At 45.4% G+C, this 26775-nt stretch overlaps 1 protein-coding gene across 2 annotated transcripts; it reads right to left on the minus strand.

Moving 5' to 3' along the window:
• Positions 1 to 1512: 1512 nt before the first annotated feature.
• Positions 1513 to 26498, minus strand: epm2a (EPM2A glucan phosphatase, laforin). Of its 2 annotated transcripts, none has more exons than XM_035758195.2 (4): positions 25969 to 26498; positions 8966 to 9140; positions 2908 to 3152; positions 1513 to 2707 (listed from the first exon to the last, which is right to left on the minus strand). In XM_035758195.2, exons 1-4 carry the CDS (start codon positions 26213 to 26215, stop codon positions 2424 to 2426), a joined length of 951 nt encoding a protein of 316 aa, XP_035614088.1. In that variant the 5' UTR covers positions 26216 to 26498; the 3' UTR covers positions 1513 to 2423. The 2 variants fall into 2 exon arrangements, with proteins under 2 accessions (XP_035614088.1, XP_035614089.1); XM_035758196.2 differs by lacking the exon at positions 25969 to 26498 and adding an exon at positions 11912 to 12050.
• Between the last annotated feature and the right edge of the window lie 277 nt (positions 26499 to 26775).

A 26775-nucleotide genomic window follows, 5' to 3' on the forward strand; every position in this document is an offset into this window, starting at 1 on the left:
CCCAAAGGGCTGCACGTTTTTGCCATAGCAGTACACACCTGATTCAAATCATCAACTCATCATCAGGCTTGGATTATTTGAATCAGGTGTGTAGTGCAGGGTAAAAACAAAAATGTGCGTTCCTAGGACCAGGATTGCAAACCTCTGCTGTAGACACATTTAAGAAAAAGTTTTCTTCTATTTTGACCAATGAGCAAAATTAAAATATAAACATGATCATCCTATAAATGTTCATGGTTGTGATATAAATGCATAATATTCCCTTGGGCTATCTTTGAGAAGAAAGGTCAATTTCCCTCCTTCATCTTACCCTCCGGCCTAGGAAATATCACCAAGGCCCCGTAAACGCTGCTGGAGGGTTTGATTGGCCCATAAACTGTCTTTTCGACCCAGTGGGTGTTTTCCGTCGTGAGTTTGATTTAATAACATTTTACTGGAGCGCGAACTGGAAAGGATGCATCTTCACTGCGGCTCCACCAGTTAATCATTTGGAAGGCGAATTAGAAGAATGGATCTGTGTTATGGATTAAATCACATAAATTAATGCAGAAATAATAAATACATGCTGATAGCTGCCAGGGACAACTGCCTAGAACAGGCAACAGAAACGAGATAAACACAAACTCTTAATTTAAGCTATTTATGGATTAAATTTCACAAAAGTGTTACCATGATTTGCGCCACGCTGTCTCTCGCCCTCACAAACACACACAGCTTTTTAAATTCTAAATGTTTCTCTTGGCTCTCGTTCTCACTCACACACACTTCTGACCACTACAGTAGCAATGCATTATGGCCCTATAACAACTGGTATAGCTTGGTATGGGTAAGGTATTATCTAGGTAGGGACACCTGGGTGGCATTCAGTACGTTTTTAAGTTCTGGAATGTTCAATTGAATGAAAGCGATGCTGTATTGAACAACCAGTTGAAAAACGGGGAGGGGTTGGGGAACACTGACAGCATGGCCACTGCCCATTTAATACACCACTCATTGCTTCAAGCCTCATCTCGCCAGACCCACCAAGCGGGAAAGAACATACCTCAAAGTCTGTTCAAGAACGTGTTGCTTAATACAAACCGTTCCGCAACGGAGCAAATGTCCAAACAAACTCAACGCACCTCTGTTGTTTGTGCGTTCTGGGCACCAAGTAACCACTCAGTAAAATAACATTCTGTACCACAGAGCATTATGGGTAAACAACAATATTCAGCCCCTGGCGGCATCATGGGAGAAAGTTGGCTGCTTCAAACCTATCCAGCACTCTCAGCTCCTTTGAAGTTGGCCACAGAGAGGCGAATCTCGACGTGAACTCAGTTCTTATTATGCATGAATTAGAAGTGGTCTGGAGGAAATGTTGTTTTGTCACATACACATAAGAAGGACCTGAATAATATTGCATTGTTGGGATACGTAAACAAAGATGACTTCTAAAAATAAGTTTGGAAGAGTCTTATTCTTCCTCTGGCAGCAGCCTCTTCCTTCAGACAGAGAGAGGGAGAGACTGCAGGCTGGCTTTTTATTTATTTTTATTTTGCAGGAAATTACATTTTCCTATTTTCAGCAGCATTAAGGCTTCTACATAACAAAAGCAACCATCATTTGTATTTGCAGGGAGCCACCATTGACTATGAAAAGACAGAATTTCTCTCAGAAGGTAGCGGAGGTGACACAGCAGTAATCCCTTCTTACTGAGGAGTATAATGTGGAGAGAAGATAGGCTGAGAGCAAAAGAGGAGCAGTTTATATTTCTCTTCTTTCCTAAACTCGCCCTCATGACAGTGAAATTCTCACCTTGCCACTGACTTTGTGCCTGACCCAGTTTATATTTACTGTTGTCTGGATTCGCAACTCAGGCTGGGTCCTGCAGGAGCTACATGTCTCAGTCAGTCATAAGTATTCCATTAGCAGCTCTGCAGTCACCACAACAGCTTCAAGGTGCCTTTTCGAAATGTCAGCTCTGTTCATTGATTAATAAAAACAAGGGTTGAACAAAAGGTCCTTCTAAAACCCCTGCAGATAACAACAGAAATCTACAGACAATGTTCACGACGCAATTAGAAATAATACCATCAATAAATAAATTAAAAACAACCCCAAAGCTACAAAACAAACACATCACAATGATAAGTATTAATAGCTTTCGCAGCTAGTAGAATTCCCTCGAGGTACCTCGTCATTGACCAGTTTATGACAGCCACTCAACTAAACTGGTAATTTGCATTGGATCAAATCAGTGGAGAGGTTGATATTCACTTAAGTTATTTCACCTTCAGGCATCTTCCGCACAAATCATGCCGGGTGTACAGATGATTAATGCAGTACTTCAACTAAATATATTTTCTCCACTGTCTCTATGGCACACTGGCAGACAGCCATGCACAGCTAGGCAGCAACACTCCACACCACAGGGGGTTCTACCCTCATGTTTGCGGGTAGCAAACAGAGGTGCGCAGGCGACCAAACTTCTGAATGAAGTCCTCCTGGGCATTTACCAGTGCCTCCTCGTCGATGTACACCGCCGCCCTCCTGGCTGTGACAAAGTACTGCACCTTCCTCTTGCTCCAGCCCAGGACGTACATGAGAAGACCGCACACGGCTGCGGTGGAGCGCCCAACGCCAGCGTTACAGTGAACGTAGACCGTGTGACCGTTCTCCAGGAGACCGTGCAGCAGGAAGACAGCCTGGGGAAGCACCCTAGTCCGGCCTGCAGGGGGAGACATACAAAAATATGTCAGAGAAGGGCTTTCTGACTATTCCTTTACTACTCCTGGACAACACATGGATCTGGATTTCCCAGATCCATACAAGGATCCATAAATGAGTGCTTCATGACCGTCTACTTCACTCCTGGAGAGACACAGTTGCAGTCCTGAACATACCCCAGACCCCCCTCTCCTTCCTCACCTTCAGTGCTCATGTCTGGTGTTGGGATCCACACGTACGCCAGGCCACAGTCCCTGTACAGGTGCATCATGGTCTCTGGGGTCATTTCTTGCCCGGGGTCGCGGCGGCAGCCGGACGAGTTGTTGACCATATCCCCCTCAGTCTGAAAGTTCATCACTGCGGTAACACCCAGCTCTTCCTTCAGCTTGAGGGTCACATGCTCCACCTGGCGAGGGCAGCTACCCAGAAACACCCGGGGCAGGACTCTGGAAAACGAGCAGAGGAGTTGAGGGAGTGGGGTTGATTGAGTTGATGTGGTTGAGGCAGTGGGGTTGATATGGTTGATGAGGTTGAGGGAATGGGGTTAGGGAGTGGGGTTGATGTGGTTGAGGGAGTGGGGTTAGGGAGTGGGGTTGATGTGGTTGAGGGAGTGGGGTTAGGGAGTGGGGTTGATGTGGTTGAGGGAGTGCAGTTGTGGGGTTGATGGAGTGGGGTTGATAGGGTTGATGTGGTTGAGGGAGTGCGGTTGATGTGGTTGAGGGAGTGGGGTTGATGTGGTCGAGGGAGTGGGGTTGATGGGGTTGAGGGAGTGGGGTTGATAGGGTTGAGGGAGTGCGGTTGAGGGAGTGGGGCTGATGAGGTTGAGGGAGTGGGGTTGATGGGGTTGAGGGAGTGGGGTTGATGGGGTTGAGGGAGTGGGGTTGAGGGAGTGGGGTTGAGGGAGTGGGGTTGATAGGGTTGAGGGAGTGCGGTTGATGGGGTTGAGGGAGTGGGGTTGATAGGGTTGAGGGAGTGCGGTTGAGGGAGTGGGGCTGATGGGGTTGAGGGAGTGGGGTTGATGGGGTTGAGGGAGTGGGGTTGATAGGGTTGAGGGAGTGCGGTTGAGGGAGTGGGGTTGATGGGGTTGAGGGAGTGGGGTTGATGGGGTTGAGGGAGTGGGGTTGATAGGGTTGAGGGAGTGGGGTTGATGGGGTTGAGGGAGTGGGGTTGATGGGGTTGAGGGAGTGGGGTTGATGGGGTTGAGGGAGTGGGGTTGATGGGGTTGAGGGAGTGGGGTTGATGGAGTGGGGTTGATAGGGTTGAGGGAGTGCGGTTGAGGGAGTGGGGTTGAGGGAGTAGGGTTGATAGGGTTGAGGGAGTGGGGTTGATGGGGTTGAGGGAGTGGGGTTGATGGGGTTGAGGGAGTGGGGTTGATAGGGTTGAGGGAGTGCGGTTGAGGGAGTGGGGTTGATGAAGCATAGGTAAGAGAAGTGCAGAGGGTTGAGGGGTTGGAACGTGGAAGTTAATATGCCCAGGGGGTGAGAGAGAGCTATAAAAGGCACTAGTCTAATTCCTGGGGAGAGAGGTGCCGTTTTTTTTTAGCAACTCTCCCAGACAGACCTCAGGCATGTGATCTAAAGCTGTTTTCGCTCATCAAATTTCTTTCTCCACACAAAAGATAAAAAAATTCCCCATTTCTCGGAAAAGCGTTCTCTGTCCTTCATCTCATCGCTCTCTCCCTCTCCTGTCATTTTCTCCAGCTGTTTTTGTCCCCTGACCTCCTCCCTTCATTTTCTGCCCTGTCACTCTCAGCCAGACTCCATTTAGAGCTCATTAACATGCGTAAAATAACAGTCAGTGGGAGGAGGTGACACATAAAAGCATGGACAGCTTCAGAGTAATGTCCTCGAGTGACACCAAAGATGGTGGATAAATGAAGATAGTTCACACAGGCCGTTAACCATTGGAAAGAAAAGTAAGTTCTGGTCTACTTAACTGGGTGTGCCTCCCATAGACACCAATGCAATAGCAGCTGGTCTGGTCTACTTAGTTCATTGACTTTTATTGAACCAGAAAAAAACAGAGTGGGGTGTCTCACTTCCTCTTTCGTCTCTGATGACATCACAGGGATCCATCTAGTTGAGCCAGCAGCTGGTGGCTGGTGCCCACAGACCTCTGGGTTTTAATGGAAAACCAGGGCTGTGACACTCAAAGACAGATGCTGCTGATTTGCTTAAGAGCTCAATGGAGATTATTCAGGAACTTTTGCCTCCACATTAGATTTAGAGCTGGGGTTTTTTTCTAAGAAAGACTCTCTCTACATCTGGAAACTCTATTCAGTTCTGCTAAAATCCAGTGAAAATGAGTGATTCACAACTCCCATAGAAATGGGCATATTGATTCAACACAAGGGTACAGTATAAACTTCTCTCGAACATCCCAAGTGTGTCGTTTTGTATTTAGTAGCATCTACAGTAGATGTTTGTGTTCTCCTTACTGTGCATCAGCTTTAAAACATGCTGTAAAGGCTTAACTGGCCCATTCGGTACAGATGAAGGTGTAGGCTGGTGTGAGATCATCTTCTTTCCCACTGGGTAAACTTGGCCAGCCCTGGCATGGTAGTAAACAGAAGATAGCCCAACTGTACGAACATGTTTGAATTTCATTAGCAAGACAACAGTAAAGTCCTTGGGAGTCACCTCTGATTGATGCATAGCAGACAATGCTCCTGTAAAGTGCATGACCCTCTCGTTCAGATAAACAATGATACATGTTTTAGAGAATGAGGTGTATATGATACCAGTGGCTACACTGATACCAGCCTGGAATTCTCATTTAAAAAGCTAATTTGCCTCCTGCAGCACAGAGGTGCTTGACAAAAGCTTGTAAGGCCATGGGCCACAAATTACAAATTAAAACCAGCTGGACCTAGCCAGTGGCCACCCTCTCTCTCATTTTCATGCAAGGTGTGTGTCCAGAGCTTCAGGGGGACCAGGCTAATTTCTGCTGTGTACTGCAGCTCACCTCAGCACAGGGTGTGTGTGTGTGACCTGAGCAAAGAGGGCAAGTGTGTGTGTGTGTGTGTGTGTGTGTGTGTGTGTGTGACCCGAGCAAACAGGGCAAGTGTGTGTGTTTGCTACTGTAATTTTATTTTTTTTAACCTTTATTTAACTAGGCAAGTCAGTTAAGAACAAATTCTTATTTTCAATAACAGCCTAGTGGGTTAACTGGCTGTTCAGGGGCAGAACGACAGATTTGTACCGTGTCAGCTCAGGGGTTTGAACTTGCAGCCTTCCGGTTACTAGTCCAATGCTCTAACCACTAGGCTACCCTTCCGCCCCAAATGGGTTTTTGTCATTTATTTCACCCCACTTTTTCCTATTGCCCTTATTCAGAGGGGTTGGGTTAAATGCGGAAGACACATTTCAGTTGAATACATTCAGTTGGACAACTGACTAGAGGTATCGCCTTTCCCTTTCATCCATAATGATCAAAGTCAAAGAATCACACATCCAGGACCAAAATGTACTGCTCAACTCTATTTCCAATCGGAACATTGAAAGACTACATTGAATAGAACCTCTCAACCTGCTGTTAGTAAATTACTTAATTTAGTCTAACAACTTAATTTAATACCACTGAATTGTTATGACACAGCCAAATGAAATGACTCGCCATCTCTCAACAAATGATGGTGACAGTCCGGCTGTCATATTGGAAAGGATTATTATCAGTGACCTCCCCTAGGCTTTGCCCTCCTCTTTACAAAAATCTATTTAAGGTCTTTAACACTTTTAATCTTTCGTTACTCTAATGGATTTGGCGAGCTATCGTTAACGAAATGAGCTATCTATGAGGTGCCCAGAGGACATAACTAAATATTGACCCTCCCATCTCTCCAACAAGTGAAAAGAGAAGGTCATGGGGTTGATGCGATACAACCACTAATGGTTTAACTTCTGAAGAGCCCTTGAATGCGTTGTCCCACTGAATTAATTGCTGAGTCCCTTACAAAACCCAGTTCCCATAGTAATTAAAATGGTGTGTGAGAGAGCAAAGCTTAAAAAGGAAGGAGGAGAGTAATCATGGCTGGCTGTCGCTGCTTGGAGATTGAAAAGGGTGAAGCATTACACTCATGACATGAGGATGTGGTGGGAGTAGCCATTCACCTCAGGATCAAATACAGGCAACTGACAAAATAAAGAAAACATCAACATAAAGTGTCTTAATTTAAAAATATATATTTTAACCTTTATTTAACTAGGTCAGTTAAGAACAAATTCTTATTTAAAATGACGGCCTACCAAAAGGCAAAAGACCACCTGCGGGGACAGGAGCTGGGATTAAAAATAAAATTAAAAAAAACATATAAATATAGGACAAAACACACATCACAACAAGAAAGACAACACATAAAGAGAGACATAAGACAACAACATAGCAAGGCAGCAACACATGACAACACAGCGTGGTAGCAACACGGTAGCAAAACAACATGGTAGCAGCACAAAACATGGTACAAACATTATTGGGCAGAGACAACAGCACAAAGGGCCTGAAGGTATTGTATGTGGAGGATGAGGACTGCAGTAGATATCTCAGATAGGGGGGAGTGAGGCCTAAGAGGGTTTTATAAATAAGCATCAACCAGTGAGTCTTGCGACGGGTATACAGAGATGACCATCTATACAGAGATAAGGAGTATAGAGTGCAGTGATATGTCCTATAAGGAGCATTGGTGGAAAATCTGATGGCCGAATGGTGAAGAACATCAAGCCGCTCGAGAGCACCCTTACCTGCTGATCTCCGTAATCTAGCATGGGTAGCATGGTCATCTGAATCAGGGTTAGTTTGGCAGCTGGGGTGAAAGAGGAGCGACTACGATAGAGGAAACCAAGTCTAGATTTAACTTTAGCATGCAGCTTTGATATGTGCTGAGAGGACAGTGTACTGTCTAGCCATACTCCCAAGTACTTGTATTAGGTGACTAACTCGAGCTCTAAACCCTCAGAGGTAGTAATCACACCTGTGGGAAGAGGGGCATTCTTCTTACCAAACCACATTATCTTTGTTTTGGAGGTGTTCAGAACAAGGTTAAGGGTAAAGAAAGCTTGTTGGACACTAAGAAAGATTTGTTGTAGAGCATTTAACACACAATCCGGGGAGGGGCCGACTGAGAATAAGACTAGCATCTATGGATAGTACATAAATGTAGTATATACATGGATGAGAGAGCTTCCTACTGCCTGAGCTATGTTGTTGATGTAAATTGAGAAGAGCGTGGGACCTAGGATTGAGCCTTGGGGTACTTTAATAGGGTGTTGGGGCACCATAAGCTGCCAGAATAGCTTCAGTGCACCATGGCATAGATTCTACAAGTGTCTGGAACTCTATTGAAGGGATGCAACACCATTCTTCAACAAGAAATTCCATCATTTGGTGTTTTGTTGATGGTGGTGGAAAACGCTGTCTCAGGCACTGCTCCAGAATCTCCCATAATTGTTCAATAGGGCTGAGATCTGGTGACTGAGACACACACACACCCCCTATGATCCTTTGAGACTCCTCTCAAAGTCACTGAGATTTCTTCGTCTAGCCATGGTAGCCGAAATAATGGGCAACTGGGCATTTTTATACGTGACCCTAAGCGTGATGGGATGATAATTGCTTAATTAACTCAGGAACCACACCTGTGTGGAAGCACCTGCTTTCAATATAGTTTGTATCCCTCATTTACAAAGTGTTTCCTTTATTTTGGCAGTTACTGCACTGATGTTACGGGGAGCACATTTTTGGGAACATTAAGTTAATAGTCATAAATTATTCCAAGACAAAATAATATCAAGACAAAATTAAATCTACATCTTATTGAAAGAAGCCCTTTTGCTTTGAAAGGGGCAACTTAATTGGCAGAATGTGGAAGAGAGCTCCATTAAAAAAGCTGTCCCACTTACCAGGGAAACACACCCCCTCAGGGGAACTCATTAACTTTTACAGCATTATCAAATTATGTACACAACAGTTTTCACATCACAAAAGGCAGGCAAACAATAACTTACAACAGCATCTAATTTCATACTGAGGGAAGGGGTGCTGTAGTTAAACTCACTAGGATACAAGTCTGTCTCTAGTGTTTGCTTGGAGGCACAGCGATCCACTGATGTCTTAAAGAAAAGGAGGAGGAAACTGATTATTTGAATAATGCAAATAGCCAACTCTCTCGCACGGGGGATGGCTACAGACAACCTCAAACACTCCTGAGCGTTGCAAAGGAGTGATGCCACCTGTGGAAAGACAATGGGGTCAGGTATTATGTTACCTGTTGAAATGCATGGCCTGCTGGCCGGCCACGCCAAAGTAAAAGTCAGTCGTGTGCTTCATCTCGTCCGTATGACCTGTCTCCTCGATCCAGTGGCCAATAGGGTGGCAGTACACCCCGTCCACCAGGTTGCTCTGGTCGTACACACAACATCTGTCGTGGTGGGAACCGTTGCCTGGGAACAAAGCAAATAAAGCATGTTTGTATTAAAGTCAAAGATTATCTATTATATTGACAAGATAGCCAAGTGACCACTCTAACAATGGAAATACATGTCCTCAATGATTGAAGGTAGGTCGAGATCAGGTGGGACCATTCTAGCCAATGAGAGGTCAGATACCTGTGTGAACAGGCACAACTAAGTTGTTTTTCTCAAAGTTGCCAGAATACCACGTGCATCCACTTATATTAGTACATTTGTAACAGCCTAAAAATAACGAAACTTCTGTTCGATCAAATAAACCTCATGTAATTCGACACTCTCATAGAATAGACGTCTATACAAAAACAGGCTTGTATCACAAAGACAGATTTTGGGCGGTGTAAATTCTCTTGCTTCTCCTCTTCTCACTTTAAGGTGATGTGTGCTGGTAGGTACTGTAATAGCCCTTCAAGTAGGCTTACAACACCAAATAAAGAAACAGTTATTCATGAAGTTATTAGTCCTATTCACTGTTAATCCAATCATTTGCAAATAGGCCTAGAGGACTTCGAGCTAGGCTTCATGGAAACCATTCACATAAGTATATTTATCAAGAAGATATAGCAGGTGCCGGAGGCTGATCTACTGGTAGTGCTGCTGCCCGAACCCTATATGCAATGGATCCACCACTCACTTTCTGAACTGTCCCTCTCATATTCTAATCTATCTTTCAACAAAACTTCAAAATACTACCCCAAAACATATTTATTTAAAGAAGATACAGCAGATGAGTGAGATTGCAGGGAATGATGGACGAGATATTGCAATTTGGTGGGCCATTGTAAGGTGTTCCTTCTGTCCTGGTGGTCATTAAGGTGGTAATGGGACAAGCATGCTATAATCACCGTGCTCCGCCCTTTCTGTCAGAAAGAGCCAAACCCCTGAGCCTGTGTAATTCAAAGACGTGCCTTTGCCGCCATCAAGTGGTTGAATGGCTTATTAAAGATGAAAGAGGCAGAATAATTAATACTGAACTTGTAGTCATCTAGGCAATACCTTGGTAAAAATAAATACATTGGATATTTGGTTCTCTCAAAAATAGCTATTTAACCAAGCATGCCATGACAATGAAGATGGTATATTCTAAATCGGGTGGATGGAGAATCCACACCTAAAAAAACATATATTATACAGTGTATATATAAAGAGTACCAGTAAAATGTTTGGACACACCTACTCATTCAAGGGTTTTTCTTTATTTTTACTATTTTCTACATTGTAGAATAATAGTGAAGACATCAACATTATGAAATAACACACATGGAATAATGTAATAACCAAAAAAGTGTTAAACAAATTATTCAAAGTAGGCACCCTTTACCTTGACAGCTTGTCACTCTTGGCATTCTCTCAACCAGCTTCACCTGGAATGCTTTTCCAGCATTCTTGAAGGAGTTCCCACATAGGCTAAGCAAGACTCTGGGAGTCAAGGTAGCAGGCAGGGCACTCTGGCGTCACCCCAGTTGAGTCTGCACCACTGTCATCCAGAGTCCCCTGTTGTCCACCTGTTTGTTTCCCCGATTTCCCCGCATTCCCAACATAAAGTGCTTATCGATTCAGGCGCAGCTGGGAATTTTATTGACAGAGCGCTCGCTCTTAGTCTTATGATCCCCATTATCCCTGTGGCTAGACCTTTCCCAGTTCACGCTCTGGATAGTTGACCATTGGGGTCCGGGCTAATCAGGGAAGCCACTATCTTCCTGGCCATGGTGACGCAGGGGAGTCACGAGGAGAGAATCAGTCTCTTTCTCATTGACCCTCCTGTGTTTCCCGCGGTACTGGGCCTTCCCTGGTTAGCTCATCATAACCCCTCTATATCATGGCAACAGAGGGCTCTCACAGGGTGGTCATGAGAGTGCTTGGGAAGGTGTGTATGGGCAGAGGCACTGTCCCGGCAGTATGACACAGAGGAGCGATCCATGGATCCCACTCCCATACTCCCCGCCTCTTGCTTAGTGGCGCCGGTAGTGTGGGAGCTGGAAGTGGACATTGAGCGGGCGTTACGTGCAGAGCCCCCTCCCCCTCAGTGTCCAGCTGGGCGTCTGTACGTTCCGCCTGGTGTCCACGACCGGCTGATCTATTGGGCCCACATGTCACCCTCCTCTGGTCATCCTGGGATCGGTCAGACAGTGCGCTATCTTAGTGGCTAAGGATGTGAGGGTTTATGTTTCCTCCTGCTTGGTGTGCGCCCAGTGTAAGGCTCCTAGGCACCTGCCCAAAGGTAAGTTACAACCCATACACGTTCCACAATGGCCGTGGTCGCACCTGTCGGTGGATTTCATAATCGATCTTCCACCTTCTAAGTCCTGTCGTCTCCTCCCTTTGCCCGGTCTCCCTACGGCCCTACAGATGGCGGAGGCCCTGTTTACTCACGTCTTCCGGCACTACGGGTGCCTGAGGATATAGTGTCTGATCGGGGTCCCCAGTTCACTTTGAGGGTCTGGAGGGCGTTCATGGAACGTCTGGGGATCTCGGTCAGCCTTACCTCAGGTTTTCACCCCGAGAGTAAAGGGCAGGTGGAGAGAGTTAACCAGGATGTGGGTAGGTTTCTGAGGTCTTATTGCAAGGACCGGCTGGGGGAGGGGGCACGTTCGTGCCCTGGGCAGAGATGGCCCAGAACTCGCTCCGCCACTCCTCCACTAACCTCTCTCCCTTCCAGGGGGATTCCAGATAGCAATAACCATATTTATTTGATGAGATCCATCATTTTGATTTCCTGTGCTCCCCATACTCCCTTTTCTTACCTAACAGATCAGCCGGTTCTGGCTCCTTGGCATCAGAGTCAGACCGAAGCTCCTGCGGTGGATGACTGGTTCCGGCGCGTGGAGGAGACATGGGACTCCGCCCATGTCTATCCGCCTGCCCTGTCGGAAGCTGGGTCCGCGGTTTGTGGGGCCATTTAGTCCTGAGGAAAGGGAACGAGGTATGTTATAGGTTACAGCTTCCCCCAATTACCACATTAACTTCTCGTTCCATGTGTCTCTCCTCAGGCCGGTGGTGGCTGGTCCGCTCCCGGAAGCTGAGGTGCGGGAGGTTCCTCCACCCCCTCTGGACATCAAGGGGGTCCCGGCGTACTCCGTTCGATCCATCCTGGATTCGAGATGTCGGGCGAGGGGCCTTCAGTACCTCGTGGACAGGGAGGGGTACGGTCCGGAGGAGAGATGCTGGGTTCCGGAGGAGGACGTGTTGAACCCTTCTATGCCACCGTCTCCGTCCGGATCGCCCCGTACTTTCGCCCCGGGGCGTCCCCGAGGCCAGTGACAGCGCGCTGCTGGAGCCATGCGTTAAGGGGGGGGTACTGTCACTATTTCTGCCGAAGTCGGTTCCTCTCCTTGTTCGGGCAGTGTTCGGCAGTCGACGTCACCGGCCTTCTAGCCATCACCAATCCATTTTTGATGTTCCATTTGTTTTGTCTTGTTTTCACTCACCTGGTTTCAATTCCCTAATTACATGTTGTATATTTTTACTCTTTTTTTCCCCCATGTCCTTGTCGGGAATTGTTTATTGCAAGTCCGTGTGCTTTATGTGACTGGTACAATACCGGTTTTGTGCCCATGTGTTTTGTTATTTTTGTATGCCGATAGTTATCTACATTAAACGGCTCCGGCTATTTACCAATTTCTGCTCTCCTGCGTTTGACTTCCCTGCCACCAGTTACGCATCCCCTGATAAACCTTCCCTGATTCAGAATATATAATTGTCATTTTCCTGGCACATTTTATGTAACAGCAATTGAAGATTGAAATCCAAAATCAAATTATTATTATTATTACTATTATATATTTTTCAGTGTGGATTGTTCTGCATCCACTCTTGTTTCAGAATATGCCATCTTCATAGTCCTTGCAGGCTTGGTTAAGAGGTCTGTGCTGCCATGAGGTCGAAGGAATTGTCCATAGAGCTCCGAGACAGGCCGTGTCGAGGCACAGATCTGGGAAAGGGCACCAAAAAATGTCTCCTGCATTTTAGGTCCCCAAGAACACAGTGGTCTCCGTCATTTTAAAATGAAAGACGTTTGGAACCACCAAGACTCTTCCTAGAGCTGACCGCCCGGCCAAACTGAACAATCGGGAGAGAAGAGCCTTGGTCAGGGAGGTGACCAAGTACCCGATGGTCAGTCTGACAGAGCTCCAGAGTTTTTCTGTGGAGATGGGAAAACCTTCAAGGAGGAAAACCATCTGTGCAGCACTCTACCAATCAGGCCTTTATGGTAGAGTGGCCAGATGGAAGCCACTCCTCAGTAAAAGGCACAGGACAGCCCGCTTGGAGTTTGCCAAAAGGCACCTAAAGCACTCTCAGACAATGAGAAACAAGATTATCTGGTCTGATAAAACCAAGATTGAACTCTTTGGCCTGAATGCCAAGCGTCACATCTTGAGGAAACCTGGCACCATCCCTATGGTGAAGCACGGTGCTAGCAGAATTATGCTTTGGGGATGTTCTTCAGCGGCAGGGACTGGGAGACTAGTCAGGATTGAGGGAAAGATGAACGGAGCAAAGTACAGAGAGATCCTCAATTAAAACTTGCTCCAGAGCGCTCACAACCTCAGACTGGGGAGAAAGTTCACCAACAGGACAACAACCCTAAGCTCACAGCCAAGACAATGCATGAGTGGCTTCGGGACAAGTCTCTGAATGACCCAGCCAGAGCCCGGACTTGAACCCGATGAAATATCTCTGAAGAAACCTGAAAATAGCTGTGGAGCGACGCTCCCCATCCAACCTTGCAGAGCTTTAGAGGATCTGCAGCGACAAATGGGAGAAACTCCCCTATATCCGGTTGTGCCAAGCTTGTAGCGTCATACCCAAGAAGACACAAGGCTGTATTTGCTGCAAAAGGTGCTTCAACAAAGTACTGAGTAAAGGGTCGGATTATTTATGTAAATGTGATATACGTGTTTTATGTTTAATACATTTGCAAAAATGTTTAAAAAAAACTTACGATTTTTTAAATCTCACATTATTTTAAATGAATTTTTCAAAATGTAAAAGTTCAATAGCTCCTTGGTCATGTGACCTACCTCAAACAAGGTTCAGAATGTCCACCGACTATACCTTCATATCGCACACTCTGATGTTTGTCTACTTTCATCTCATGCTATTAGACCTAAATCTGTAAGCTTTGCAGGCCTTCATTGATTTGTGACAGTGATTTGTCAGTCACAGTGAGCTTTATAACATGAAATAATCATTTTCATAGCATCACTTTCATATACTGTACGTTAAGACAAATCCTTCTACGTTGAGAATTAGAACGCAGTTTACATAACCTGATAATGACTTGATATTTGAGTGCATTCACAACAAGCCACCTGCAGACAACTTACAAAATGCATTTGAGGGTTTGTTTTTCTGATGAAAATAGTTATTTGATGCATGGCCTACTATTTCTAACTGGAAAAATAAATTCCTACGTTTTTGTGAGTAAAATCCTTTTTCCAAAATTGATTTAGGTACATTTTTGTGAAGAGGTATGAGGCTTGTGATATGGGTCATTTAATAGTAAAATCATTTAAGGGATCAATACATTTCTATATTGCTTCCCCAGTATCTGTATGAACCATCAGGCCAAGTGTTTTTGGTTGAAAGAGAGAAGAGGACTCTTAAAACACTGCATTCAAATTCAGGTCTTAGTTATTCCATTGTACTGGATCTAATACATTTTGACATACATTCATAAGTGTAATGATTCTTTAGGACATACTGTGAAAAACTCTTGGTTGCTGGTTCTGTCACTCTCAGACATGCGTAGAGCAGACTGAAAAGGGAAGGGTAGCTCTTGACTTGAACCACAGGGGTTCTCTGTAAAGAAAGAGAAATCCAAAAGGCACAGACACTTTGACCTATATGTATTCTCTCCTGATTGGCTCTGTGGTGCACAGTCTGGCAGTCTGACTAAAGTGCCAGAGGTATATGTATTCTCTCCTGATTGGCTCTGTGGTGCACAGTCTGGCAGTCTGACTAAAGTGCCAGAGGTATATGTATTCTCTCCTGATTGGCTCTGTGGTGCACAGTCTGGCAGTCTGACTAAAGTGCCAGAGGTATATGTATTCTCTCCTGATTGGCTCTGTGGTGCACAGTCTGGCAGTCTGACTAAAGTGCCAGAGGTATATGTATTCTCTCCTGATTGGCTCTGTGGTGCACAGTCTGGCAGTCTGACTAAAGTGCCAGAGGTATATGTATTCTCTCCTGATTGGCTCTGTGGTGCACAGTCTGGCAGTCTGACTAAAGTGCCAGAGGTATATGTATTCTCTCCTGATTGGCTCTGTGGTGCACAGTCTGGCAGTCTGACTAAAGTGCCAGAGGTATATGTATTCTCTCCTGATTGGCTCTGTGGTGCACAGTCTGGCAGTCTGACTAAAGTGCCAGAGGTATGAGGAGAGACATCCTGCTTTGTATTTATGGGAACAAATATTCCCTAACACTTTGGATCCTATTCTTGGACAGTTAGAAGACACAATGCATCAATGCAAAATAAAAAATAAAAAGACTAATTACTGTCCATGAGTAACCTCCACCTTGTGGGTCTGTGGGTGTTTGGGCCAATAAAGTGCCAACTCAATTCTACCACTGACTAGTCTTTCATGCCCCTATGAACGGGGACACATGAAAATAGTTTTTAATCTAAACCAGCCCTTTTTTACTGGAGTACACTAACCCCTAATTGGGGCTCTTTTCTTGACACACAGTAGCAGTTTACCAGATAAGTCAAGAAGAACAAAAAGTAGATTGTTGTAAGGGTGTATTACATCCTGTGCTGCCCCATTGTCATATCCATTCTGGATTCTGAGTGGTAAAATCATAGCTGAACAATGCCTCTATGTATGTGTATTCATTTTCCGACAAGACAGAATTGCCAAAGGAGTGGAGTTGCAATCTACTGCAGACACAGCCTGCAGAGTTCTGTCTTACTATCCAGGTCTGTGCCCAAACAGTTTGAGCTTCTACTTTTAAAAATCCACCTTTCCAGAAATAAGTCTCACTGTTGCCATTTGTTATAGACCCCCCTCAGCCCCCAGCTGTGCCCTGGACACCATATGTCAATTAATTGCCCCCCATTTATCTTCAGAGTTTGTACTGTTAGGTGACCTGGGATAAACTGGGATATGCTTAACACCCCGATCGTCCTACAATCTAAGCTAGATGCCCTCAATCTCACCCAAATTATCATGAAACCTACCAGGTACAACCCAAAATCCGTAAACTCGGGCACCCTCATAGATATCATCCTGACCAACCTATCCTCAAAATACACCTCCGCTGTCTTCAACCAGGATCTCAGCGATCCCTGCCTGCGTCTGTAATGGGTCCGCGGTCAAACGACCTCCACTCATCACAGTCAAACGCTCCCTAAAACACTTCAGCGAGCAGGCCTTGCTAATCGACCTGGCTCGGGTATCCTGGAAAGATATCGGCCTCATTCCGTCAGTAAAGGATGCCTGGTTATTCTTTAAAAGTGCTTTCCTCACCATCTTAAATAAGCATGCCCCATTCCAAAAATGTAGAACCAGGAACAGATATAGCCCTTGGTTCACTCCAGACCTGACTGCCCTTGACCAGCACAAAAATATCCTGTGGCGTACTGCATTAGCATCGAATAGCCCCCGCGATATGCTACTTTTCAGGGAAGTTAGGAACCAAAATACACAGGCAGTTAGGAAAGCAAAGGCTAGCTTTTTCAAACAGAAATTTGCGTCCTGAAGCACAAACTCCAAAACGTTCTGGAACACTGTAAAGTCCATGGAGAATAAGAGCACCACCACCTCCCAGCTGCCCACTGCACTGAGGATAGGAAACTCTACAATTATTGAGAATTTCAATAAGCGTTTTTCTACGGCTGGCCTTGCTTTCCACCTGGCCACCCCTACCCGGTCAACAGCTCTGCATCCCCACAGCAACTTGCCAAGCCTCCCACATTTCTCCTTCACCCAAATCCAGATAGCTGATTTTCTGAAAGAGCTGCAAAATCTGGACCCCTACAAATCAGCTGGTCTAGACAATCTGTACTCTCTCTTTCTAAAATTATCTGCAGCAATTGCTGCAACCCCTATTACTAGCCTCTCTTTCATATCGTCTGAGATCCCCAAAGATTGGAAAGCTGCCGCGGTCATCCCCCTCTTCAAAGGGGGAGACACTCTAGACCCAAACTGTTTCAGACCTATATCTATCCTACCATGCCTTTTTAAGGTCTTCGAAAGCCAAGTTAACAAACAGATCAGCGACCATTTCGAATCCCACCGTACCTTCTCCGTTATGCAATCTGGTTTCCGAGCTGGTCATGGGTGAACCTCAGCCACGTCAAGGTCCTAAACGATATTATAATCGCCATCGACAAAAGACAATATTGTGCAGCCGTCTTCATCGACCTGGCCAAGGCTTTCGACTCTGTCAATCACCGCATTTGTAACGGCGTTCTTCGTTTGTCGAAAGAGAGTCGGACCGAAATGCAGCATGGTGGTTACTCATGTCTTTAATAAAGAAACGACGATACATGAAATAACTAAATACAAAAACTACAAACGGAACGTAAAACCTAATTACAGCCTATCTGGTGAAACTACACAGAGACAGGAACAATCACCCACGAAATACAAAGTGAAACCCAGGCTACCTAAATACGGTTCCCAATCAGAGACAACGAGAATCACCTGACTCTGATTGAGAACCGCCTCAGGCAGCCAAGCCTATGCAACACCCCTACTCAGCCGCAATCCCAATAATACAAAAACCCCAATACGAAATACAACAAAATAAACCCATGTCACACCCTGGCCTGACCAAATAATAAACGAAAACACAAAATACTAAGACCAAGGCGTGACAGAACCCCCCCTAAGGTGCCGACTCCCGGACGCACCTCAAAACCATAGGGAGGGTCCGGGTGGGCGTCTGTCCATGGTGGCGGTTCCGGCTCGGGACGTGGACCCCACTCCATAAATGTCATAGTTCCTCCCCTTCGCGTCCTGGGATAATCCACCCTCGCCGCCGACCATGGCCTAATAGTCCTCACCCAGAACCCCACTGAACTGAGGAGCAGCTCGTGACTGAGGGGCAGCTCGGGACTGAGGGGCAGCTCGGGACTGAGGCAGCTCGGGAATGAGGGGAAGCTCGGGACTGCGGGGAAGCTCGGGACTGAGGGGCAGCTCGGGACTGAGGGGCAGCTCGGGACTGAGGGGCAGCCCGGGACTGAGGGGCAGCCCGGAACTGAGGGGCAGCCCGGGACTGAGGGGAAGCCCAGTACTGAGAGAAAGCCCAGTACTGAGAGGAAGCCCAGTACTGAGAGGAAGCCCAGTACTGAGATGAAGCTCAGGCAGGTAGTAGGCTCCGGTAGATCCTGGCTGGCTGGCGGATCTGGAAGAATCTGGTTGACTAGCAGATCTGGAAGATTCTGGTTGACTGGCAGATCTGGAAGAGACTGGTTGACTGGCAGATCTGGAAGAATCTGGTTGACTGGCAGATCTGGAAGAATCTGGTTGACTGGCAGATCTAGAAGATCATGGCTGACTGGCGGATCTAGCTGTTCTATGCAGACTGACAGCTCTGGCTGCTTCATACAGACTGACAGCTCTGGCTGCTCCATGCAGGCTGACAGCTCTGGCTGCTCCATGCAGGCTGGCAGCACCTTGCAGACTGGCAGCTCCTTGCAGACTGGCAGCTCCTTGCAGACTGACAGCTCTGGCTGCTCCATGCAGACTGACAGCTCCTTGCAGACTGGCAGCTCCTTGCAGACTGGCAGCTCCTTGCAGACTGGCAGCTCCTTGCAGACTGACAGCTCCATGCAGACTGACAGCTCCTTGCAGACTGACAGCTCTGGCTGCTCCATGCAGGCTGACAGCTCCTTGCAGACTGACCGCTCTTTGCAGACTGACAGCTCTGGCTGCTTCATGCAGACTGACAGCTCTGGCTGCTTCATACAGGCTGACAGCTCTGACTGCTCCATGCAGGCTGACAGCTCTGACTGCTCCATGCAGGCTGGCAGCACCTTGCAGACTGGCAGCTCCTTGCAGACTAGCAGCTCCTTGCAGACTGGCAGCTCTGGCTGCTTCATGCAGACTGACAGCTCTGGCTGCTTCATACAGACGGACAGCTCAGGCTGCTCCGAACAGGCAGGAGGCTCCAGCAGCGCTGTAGAGGAGGAAGGCTCTGATAGCGCTGAACAGGCAGGAGGCTCCGGCAGCGCAGGAGAGGCGAGGTGCACTGTAGGCCTGATGCGTGGTGCTGGCACTGGTGGTACTGGGCCGAGGACACACACAGGAAGCCTGGTGCGGGGAGCTGCGACCGGAGGGCTGGTGTGTGGAGGTGGCACAGGATGGGCTAGACCGTGAAGGCGTACTGGAGATCTTGAGAGCAGTGTTGGCACAGGACGTGCAAGGCTAGGGATGTGCACAGGAGGCCTGGTGCGTGAGGCTGGCACATTTTTCACCAGCCGACTAACATGCACCTCAGGACGATTATGGAGCGCTAACCCAGGTGCCATCAAATCCCCGACACGCTCCGTCGGACGAATATCGTACCTATAGCACCATACTAGCAACTCCCTCATTACTCTCTCCTCCACTTTTCCCATTAGCTCCTTCACAGTCTCTGCTTCGCTCACCTCTAACACCGGCTCTGGTTCTGGTCTCCTCTTTGGCTCCTCACGATAAACAAGGAGAGTTGGCTCAGGTCTATCTCCTGACTCAGCCATACTCTCCCTGAGCCCCCCCCCCCCAATACATTTTTGGGGCTGCTTTTCGGGCTTCCCTCTGCGCCGTCGTGATAGCCTCTCCAACTCCATTCGCCTATAGCCCTCTTCGCACTGCTCCAGCGAATCCCAGGCGGGCGCCGGCACTCTCTCTGGGTCGACCGCCCACCTGTCTATTTCTTCCCACGTAGTATACTCCATACCTCTGCTGTCCATAACGTCCTCCCTTCGCTGCTCCTGCTGCCTGTTACCACGCCACTCGGTCCGTGTGTGGTGGGTGATTCTGTAACGGCGTTCTTCGTTTGTCGAAAGAGAGTCGGACCGAAATGCAGCGTGGTGGTTACTCATGTCTTTAATAAAGAAACGACAATACATGAAATAACTAAATACAAAAACAACAAACGGAACGTGAAACCTAATTACAGCCTATCTGGTGAAACTACACAGAGACAGGAACAATCACCCACGAAATACAAAGTGAAATCCAGGCTACCTAAATACGGTTCCCAATCAGAGACAACGAGAATCACCTGACTCTGATTGAGAACCGCCTCAGGCAGCCAAGCCTATGCAACACCCCTACTCAGCCGCAATCCCAATAACTACAAAACCCCAATACGAAATACAACAAAATAAACCCATGTCACACCCTGGCCTGACCAAATAATAAACGAAAACACAAAATACTAAGACCAAGGCGTGATAGCATTCTTATCGGCAGACTCAACAACCTTGGTTTCTCAAATGACTGCCTCGCCTGGTTCACCAACTACTTCTCAGATAGAGAAGCCTCAAACCTCTGGCAGTCTCTATGGGGGTGCCACAGGGTTCAATTCTCGGGCCGACTCTTTTCTCTGTATATATCAATGATGTCACTCTTGCAGCTGGTGATTCTCTGATCCACCTCTACGCAGACGACACCATTCTGCATACTTCTGGCCCTTCTTTGGACACTATGTTAACTAACCTCCAGATGAGCTACAACTCACCTTTCGTGGCCTCCAACTGCTCTTAAATGCAAGTAAAACTAAATGGATCGCTGCCCGCACCTGCCCACCCGCCTAGCATCACTACTCTGGATAGTCCTGACTTAGAATATGTGGACAACTACAAATACCTAGGTGTCTGGTTAGACTGTAAACTCTCCTTCCAGACTCATATTAAGCATCTCCAATCCAAAATTAAATCGAGAATCGGCTTTCTATTTAGCAACACAGCACCCTTCACTAATGCTGCCAAACATACTCTCATAAAACTATTCTACTGATCCTTTACTTCGGCGATGTCATTTACAAAATAGACTCCAACACCCTACTCAGCAAATTGGATGCAGTCTACCACAGTGCCATCCATTTCGTCACCAAAGCCCCATATAGTACCCACCACTGCGACCTGTATGCTCTCGTTGGCTGGCCCTCGCTTAATATTCGTCGCTAAACCCACTGGCTCCAGGTCATCTATAAGTCCTTGCTAGGTAAAGCCCCGCCTTATCTCAGCTCACTGGTCACCATAGCAGCACCCACCCGCAGCACACGCTCCAGCAGGTATATTTCACTGGTCACCCCCAAAGCCAATTCCTCTTTTGGCCGCCTTTCCATCCAGTTCTCTGCTGCCAATGACTGGAACGAATTGCAAAAATCACTGAAGCTGGAGACTCATATCTCCCTCACTATCTTTAAGCATCAGCTATCAGAGCAGCTTACAGATCATTGCACCTGTACATAGCCCATCTGTAAATAGCCCATCCAACTACCTCATCCCCATATTGTTTTGTTGCTCCTTTGCACCCCAGTATCTCTACTTGCACATTCATCTTCTGCACATCTATCACTCCAGTGTTTATTTGTGAAATTGTAATTATTTTGCAACTACAGCCTATTTATTGCCTCACCTCCCTAATCTTACTTCATTTGCACACACTGTATATAGGCTTTTCTATTGTGTTATTGACTGTAAATTTGTTTATTCCATGTGTAACTCTGTATTGTTGTGTGTCGCACTGCTTTGCTTTATCTTGGCCAGGTCGCAGTTGTAAATGAGAACTTGTTCTCGACTGGCTTACCTGGTTAAATAAAGGTGAAATATATTTTGTATTACTGTATGTGGGAATGTCCATCCTACATGTAGTGTTGGTACATGGAATATTCCTCAACTGCATATATAATAAATTGTTATTGCAAATAGAAGTATTATGTTCAACAACTGAGATTTTCAGATATTATGTTGACGAACACTTTGGTGCTTACAATTCATTCTCTGTTGTCATAGATTTGGTGGGCACTGTCCTTTGTGATCTTTGTGAAATGACTTTCTTTAACTTGTTAGGGCAGTGGTCCCGTGGTCGGAACATATATCAGCGGAAATTTCAAGTGCGCCACGTATAGTTTTTGATAAAACTCAAACTTTCATTAAAATTGACATACAATATACTGAATTAAAGCTACACTCGTTGTGAATCTATCCACCAAGTCAGATTTGTAAAATGCTTTTCGGCGAAAGCATGAGAAGCTATTATCTGATACCATGCACCCTCAAAATACTGCAACGTCACCTAACACGACCGATTTTGCGTTATCAGTCGCAAACCAAAACGCTGAAATAAAATATAAACATTCATTACCTTTGATGAGCTTCTTTCTTGGCACTCCTAGATGTCCCATAAACATCATTTAGGGTCTTTTTTCGATTAAATCGGTCCATATATAGCCTAGATATCGATCTAAGAATACTGTGTGATAAACGGAAAAAAATTGCGTTTCATAACGTAACGTCATTTTTTTAAATTAAAAAAGTCGACGATAAACTTTCACAAAACACTTCGAAATACTGTTCTAATGCAACTTTAGGTATTAGTGCACGTTAATAAGCGATAAAATTCATCAGGAGGCGATGTAATTTATTTTGCTCTCGGTGTATAAAACATGGCCGAAGAGAGCTCGACCAAAACATCCGGTCGGAGACGGGAGGGAAGGAGTTCCCCTGATTCGGTTAGACCAAGAATCAATTGCGAATCAAATGACAAGACTCTAGACAACGTGTGGAAGCTGTAGGCAGTGAAACCTCGGCCTACTTTAATTCGGTTCACTTTGAACAATTCCTTGAATTCGCGGATGGATATTTTTTTTCCATTTTCAGTGATCATATTTTCATGCACTTTTCGATGAAACGCACGTTCTGTTAAACCCACAGCCGTGATTTAACCAGTTTTAGAAACGTCTGAGTGTTTTCTATCTACACATACTAATCATATGCATATACTATATTCCTGGCATGAATAGCACGGCGCTGAAATGTTGCGCGATTTTTAACAAAAAGCTGCGAAAAGCTGCCTGAATTCTCTACTTCACGTACTGAGGAAACTGTCTCTTAATATTTTTTTCTTACAGTCTACAAACACTCTACATTTATTCACTCTGTGATAGGGTTGGTTCAGTGCCTATAATTGAGGCTGTTTGTAGAATGGGGCATAAAGGAAATTACCTCTACTACTAAATTACTACTAGATTATAGTGATAAGGAAAAAAGCATACAAATATGGCCTGTGTATTCATCTGCCTATAACTAATCAGAATTCCATTATGTTTACATTTAAAAAAAATAATACTTCCAAATGAGAAGATCCAGCCATGGAAAAGACGACTGAGTGGACATAAAGTGGAAAGGGGGGGAAATAACTCCCACCATGCAGCAGGACACCTTCAGCTGCAGGGTCTTTGTAATGCACGCTAGATAGTTATATTTTCAATAATGAATGGTAAGCTGTTATGTGACAATTAGGTCAAAAACTCTATTTAATTTTTTGGTGTAGATGGCCAAGAAAGTTTCACAGAACTTCCAACATCCCCTCCCAAATTGATATGGAACCTTCTGCGAAAATAAATGGCTGATGATATACTAAAAATGTCTGGTATGTAATGACATTTAATTCAAAGTAAATGTAAATTCTTTCTTTTTCTGTAGTTGTGTGGGACAGCCATATGTTCAGTTCATGCCTATGATTTCACAGTTCAACAAAACCAACAATTGCTTCATGTGTGCCACTGATAAAGAACCTGGATGTGGCCCAAAGACTGACTGGGTTAGTAACTTTATTTAACATGTTTATAATCTTTTGACAACAGTGATGGCATGTAAGACCATTTATGATATAACACAATGGATGGCTAATTCGTCATTCATCATACTGCATTGATATTTGATATTATTTATAACGTGTTACGCTTTGTTTTGTTTTAGATTGAATGTTTTGCATGCCAACGGTGGTTCCATGTACTCTGCCTATGTAACAGTATAACTATAAACCGTCCCCTCGCCCATACCCGGGCTCGAACCAGGGACCCTCTGCACACATCAACAACAGTCACCCACGAAGCATCGTTACCCATCGCTCCACAAAAGCCAGCAGAGCAAGGGGAACCACTACTTCAAGGTCTCAGAGCAAGTGACGTCACCGATTGAAACGCTATTTAGTGCGCACCACCACGAACTAGCTAGCTATTTCACATTCATTACACTCACCCCCTTTTCCGCAGCAACCAGTGATCCGGGTCAACAGCATCAATGTAACAGTATAACTATAAACCGTCCCCTCGCCCATACATCGTTACCCATCCCTCCACAAAAGCCGCGGCCCTTGCAGAACAAGGGGAACCACTACTTCAAGGTCTCAGAGCAAGTGACGTCACCGTTTTAAACGCTATTTAGCACGCACCACCGCTAACTAGCTAGCTATTTCACATCCGTTACACCTAGAAATGAAGACAAAAGAGTTCAACAGAGGAAAGAACACAAACTGGAAGTGCAGTCTTTGTTGTTGAAAATGTATGCTATACCACATCCACACTGAAGAGGCTCTGAAATGTACATCAACCAGGGACAAAGAGAAAGTTAACATTGTGAAATGTTTCATACTTATTTGAAGTTAAGTGTCTGGTGACATGTTGGAAAAGACTAAAAATCTACAATTTCTGTTTAATTTGTCAATATTACATTTTTATTAATTGATTTACTGGCCACCATTACTGTGGTTACATGTTCAGTATATGTATCGACCAACAAACCCACTGCAGTCTACCTTACTAACTCACTCTCCATCCCTGCTTTGGATAATTAATAGCATGACTCTCGTACTTTGCCCTTTTCCTTTATGGTTGATATTAACAACGAAAGGAGATATTATCTGTTTATCTCCAATTGCTAAAAACAGTGGAAAAATAAAAAACAAGGAAAATAAGTACTTAGAACTACCAATTATTACAGATAAATATTAAAGAAAAGGGTAAACACAACACTGGACTGAACCCCCTAATTGTCAAACTAATATTAATGTACAACAATATTGAAGGTACATGACTAGAGGTTATGCAATATGGGTGTATATCCACTGCACGCTTCTTAGGTGTGTAATTGACATGACCAAGGAGCTATTGAAATTTTACATTTTGAAAAATTAATGTAAAATTTTGTGAGATGAAGATTGACAAACTAAAGGGTTGTGTTAGCCACAACCAGTTCTGAAAGTGTTAGGAGTAATGGTTAAAGAGCTATTGAAATTTGAACAATTTGATTTGTTACTATGTTGACGGTCCCTAACTGCTGTTGGTGGACTTAAGGAAAACTACAGGCGAATATCCGTCGAATATCCAACCTGAAACTGCCTTTACCTCGATCCATTAGGAGAGGAAAGAGGCTACTGAATTTGAAGCAGCAAATTCTGATTGTGTGTGAATTATGCGAAAAATATGTACATTTAATACAATGGGTAGGTTTAGGCTAACTCATACAAAGCAGAAAGTCAACAGTTTCTAAATAATCTGAGGGACAACTGAAATATTTTCATCCCTACATCGTCTCCCAGCCGACTGAGCTACAATGATCTCCGCAGGTATGTTACCCTCTCCTCTAGTTTGGCTATTGACGCGAGAGAATCGAATATTCAGCAAATATCCAGTATAAAACCAAATTTACCTCGGTCAAGGTAAATGGCATGGAAACAGATGGAAATAGTTCAGCATTGAGCATGGCCTACAGTAGCCTAAGTAATTCGATTATCAAAAACAGTTGTGTTGGCTATAAACCCAATCACTGACTAAATTTTAACTATTCATTGTATAATACCTTCCCAGATGAAATTGCCCCCCACTCGTTTGATGAACTTCAACCACAGGCTCTCTTGGCACGGTTCTGCCAGATGCACGTCGGCGATCCAGAGGCAAGGTTCGCGCATGGACAAAACCACCTGCGTCCGTTTCATCAGAACTGCATTGTTTGGGTCCCAGTGACCCATCTCCGGACGGGACCCTAACACAAACACCTCTACATCCGGGCACTCCGGAGTGAGAATGACGCCGAATCTGTATAACATCGCCCTAAACTAAAAGGTCACTACGAGATACAATATTGTCGCGGTTTAGTAGCCTACTGGTAAATTACTAGGCTAAATCGCAGCGCTTTCATAGCTCACTCCCTTTGCGATAAAGGCTGCCCAGCAATGCCATTGCGTACAATAGTTTACAACGTGTAGGCTATCTTTACTTGACATTACCACTGCGTTGAATTGTGGGCAGACTATCATATTCATTTGCCCTAAAAATAAACCTAGGTTGGAAAAAAAACAGCTGGGACTATCTACAGTGGCTGGGTGAGGACAATTTTCCTTGGTGCGCTGTGTCACGTAAAGGAGCATGCACCGCATACAGAACCAATCAGTCGATATAGTCTAGAACTATAATCAGAAACCACGCGATATGAATCAGACAGTGTGGGGCGCCGCTTGACATACTAGTTGGTCAGAAGATTCAAATCAACGTTTCATATCGTACTTTCCGAGTAAACAAAAAGCATCAACCACTGCTGTTTTACACCCCCGTAAACGTTGGTGGCGGTAATGACCCTTTTTATTGTGCTGCAACTAAAACGTGTAAC

This window comes from Oncorhynchus keta, chromosome 8 (genome assembly GCF_023373465.1).
Source record: "Oncorhynchus keta strain PuntledgeMale-10-30-2019 chromosome 8, Oket_V2, whole genome shotgun sequence".
In the NCBI taxonomy this organism is placed as follows: Eukaryota; Metazoa; Chordata; class Actinopteri; order Salmoniformes; family Salmonidae; genus Oncorhynchus; species Oncorhynchus keta.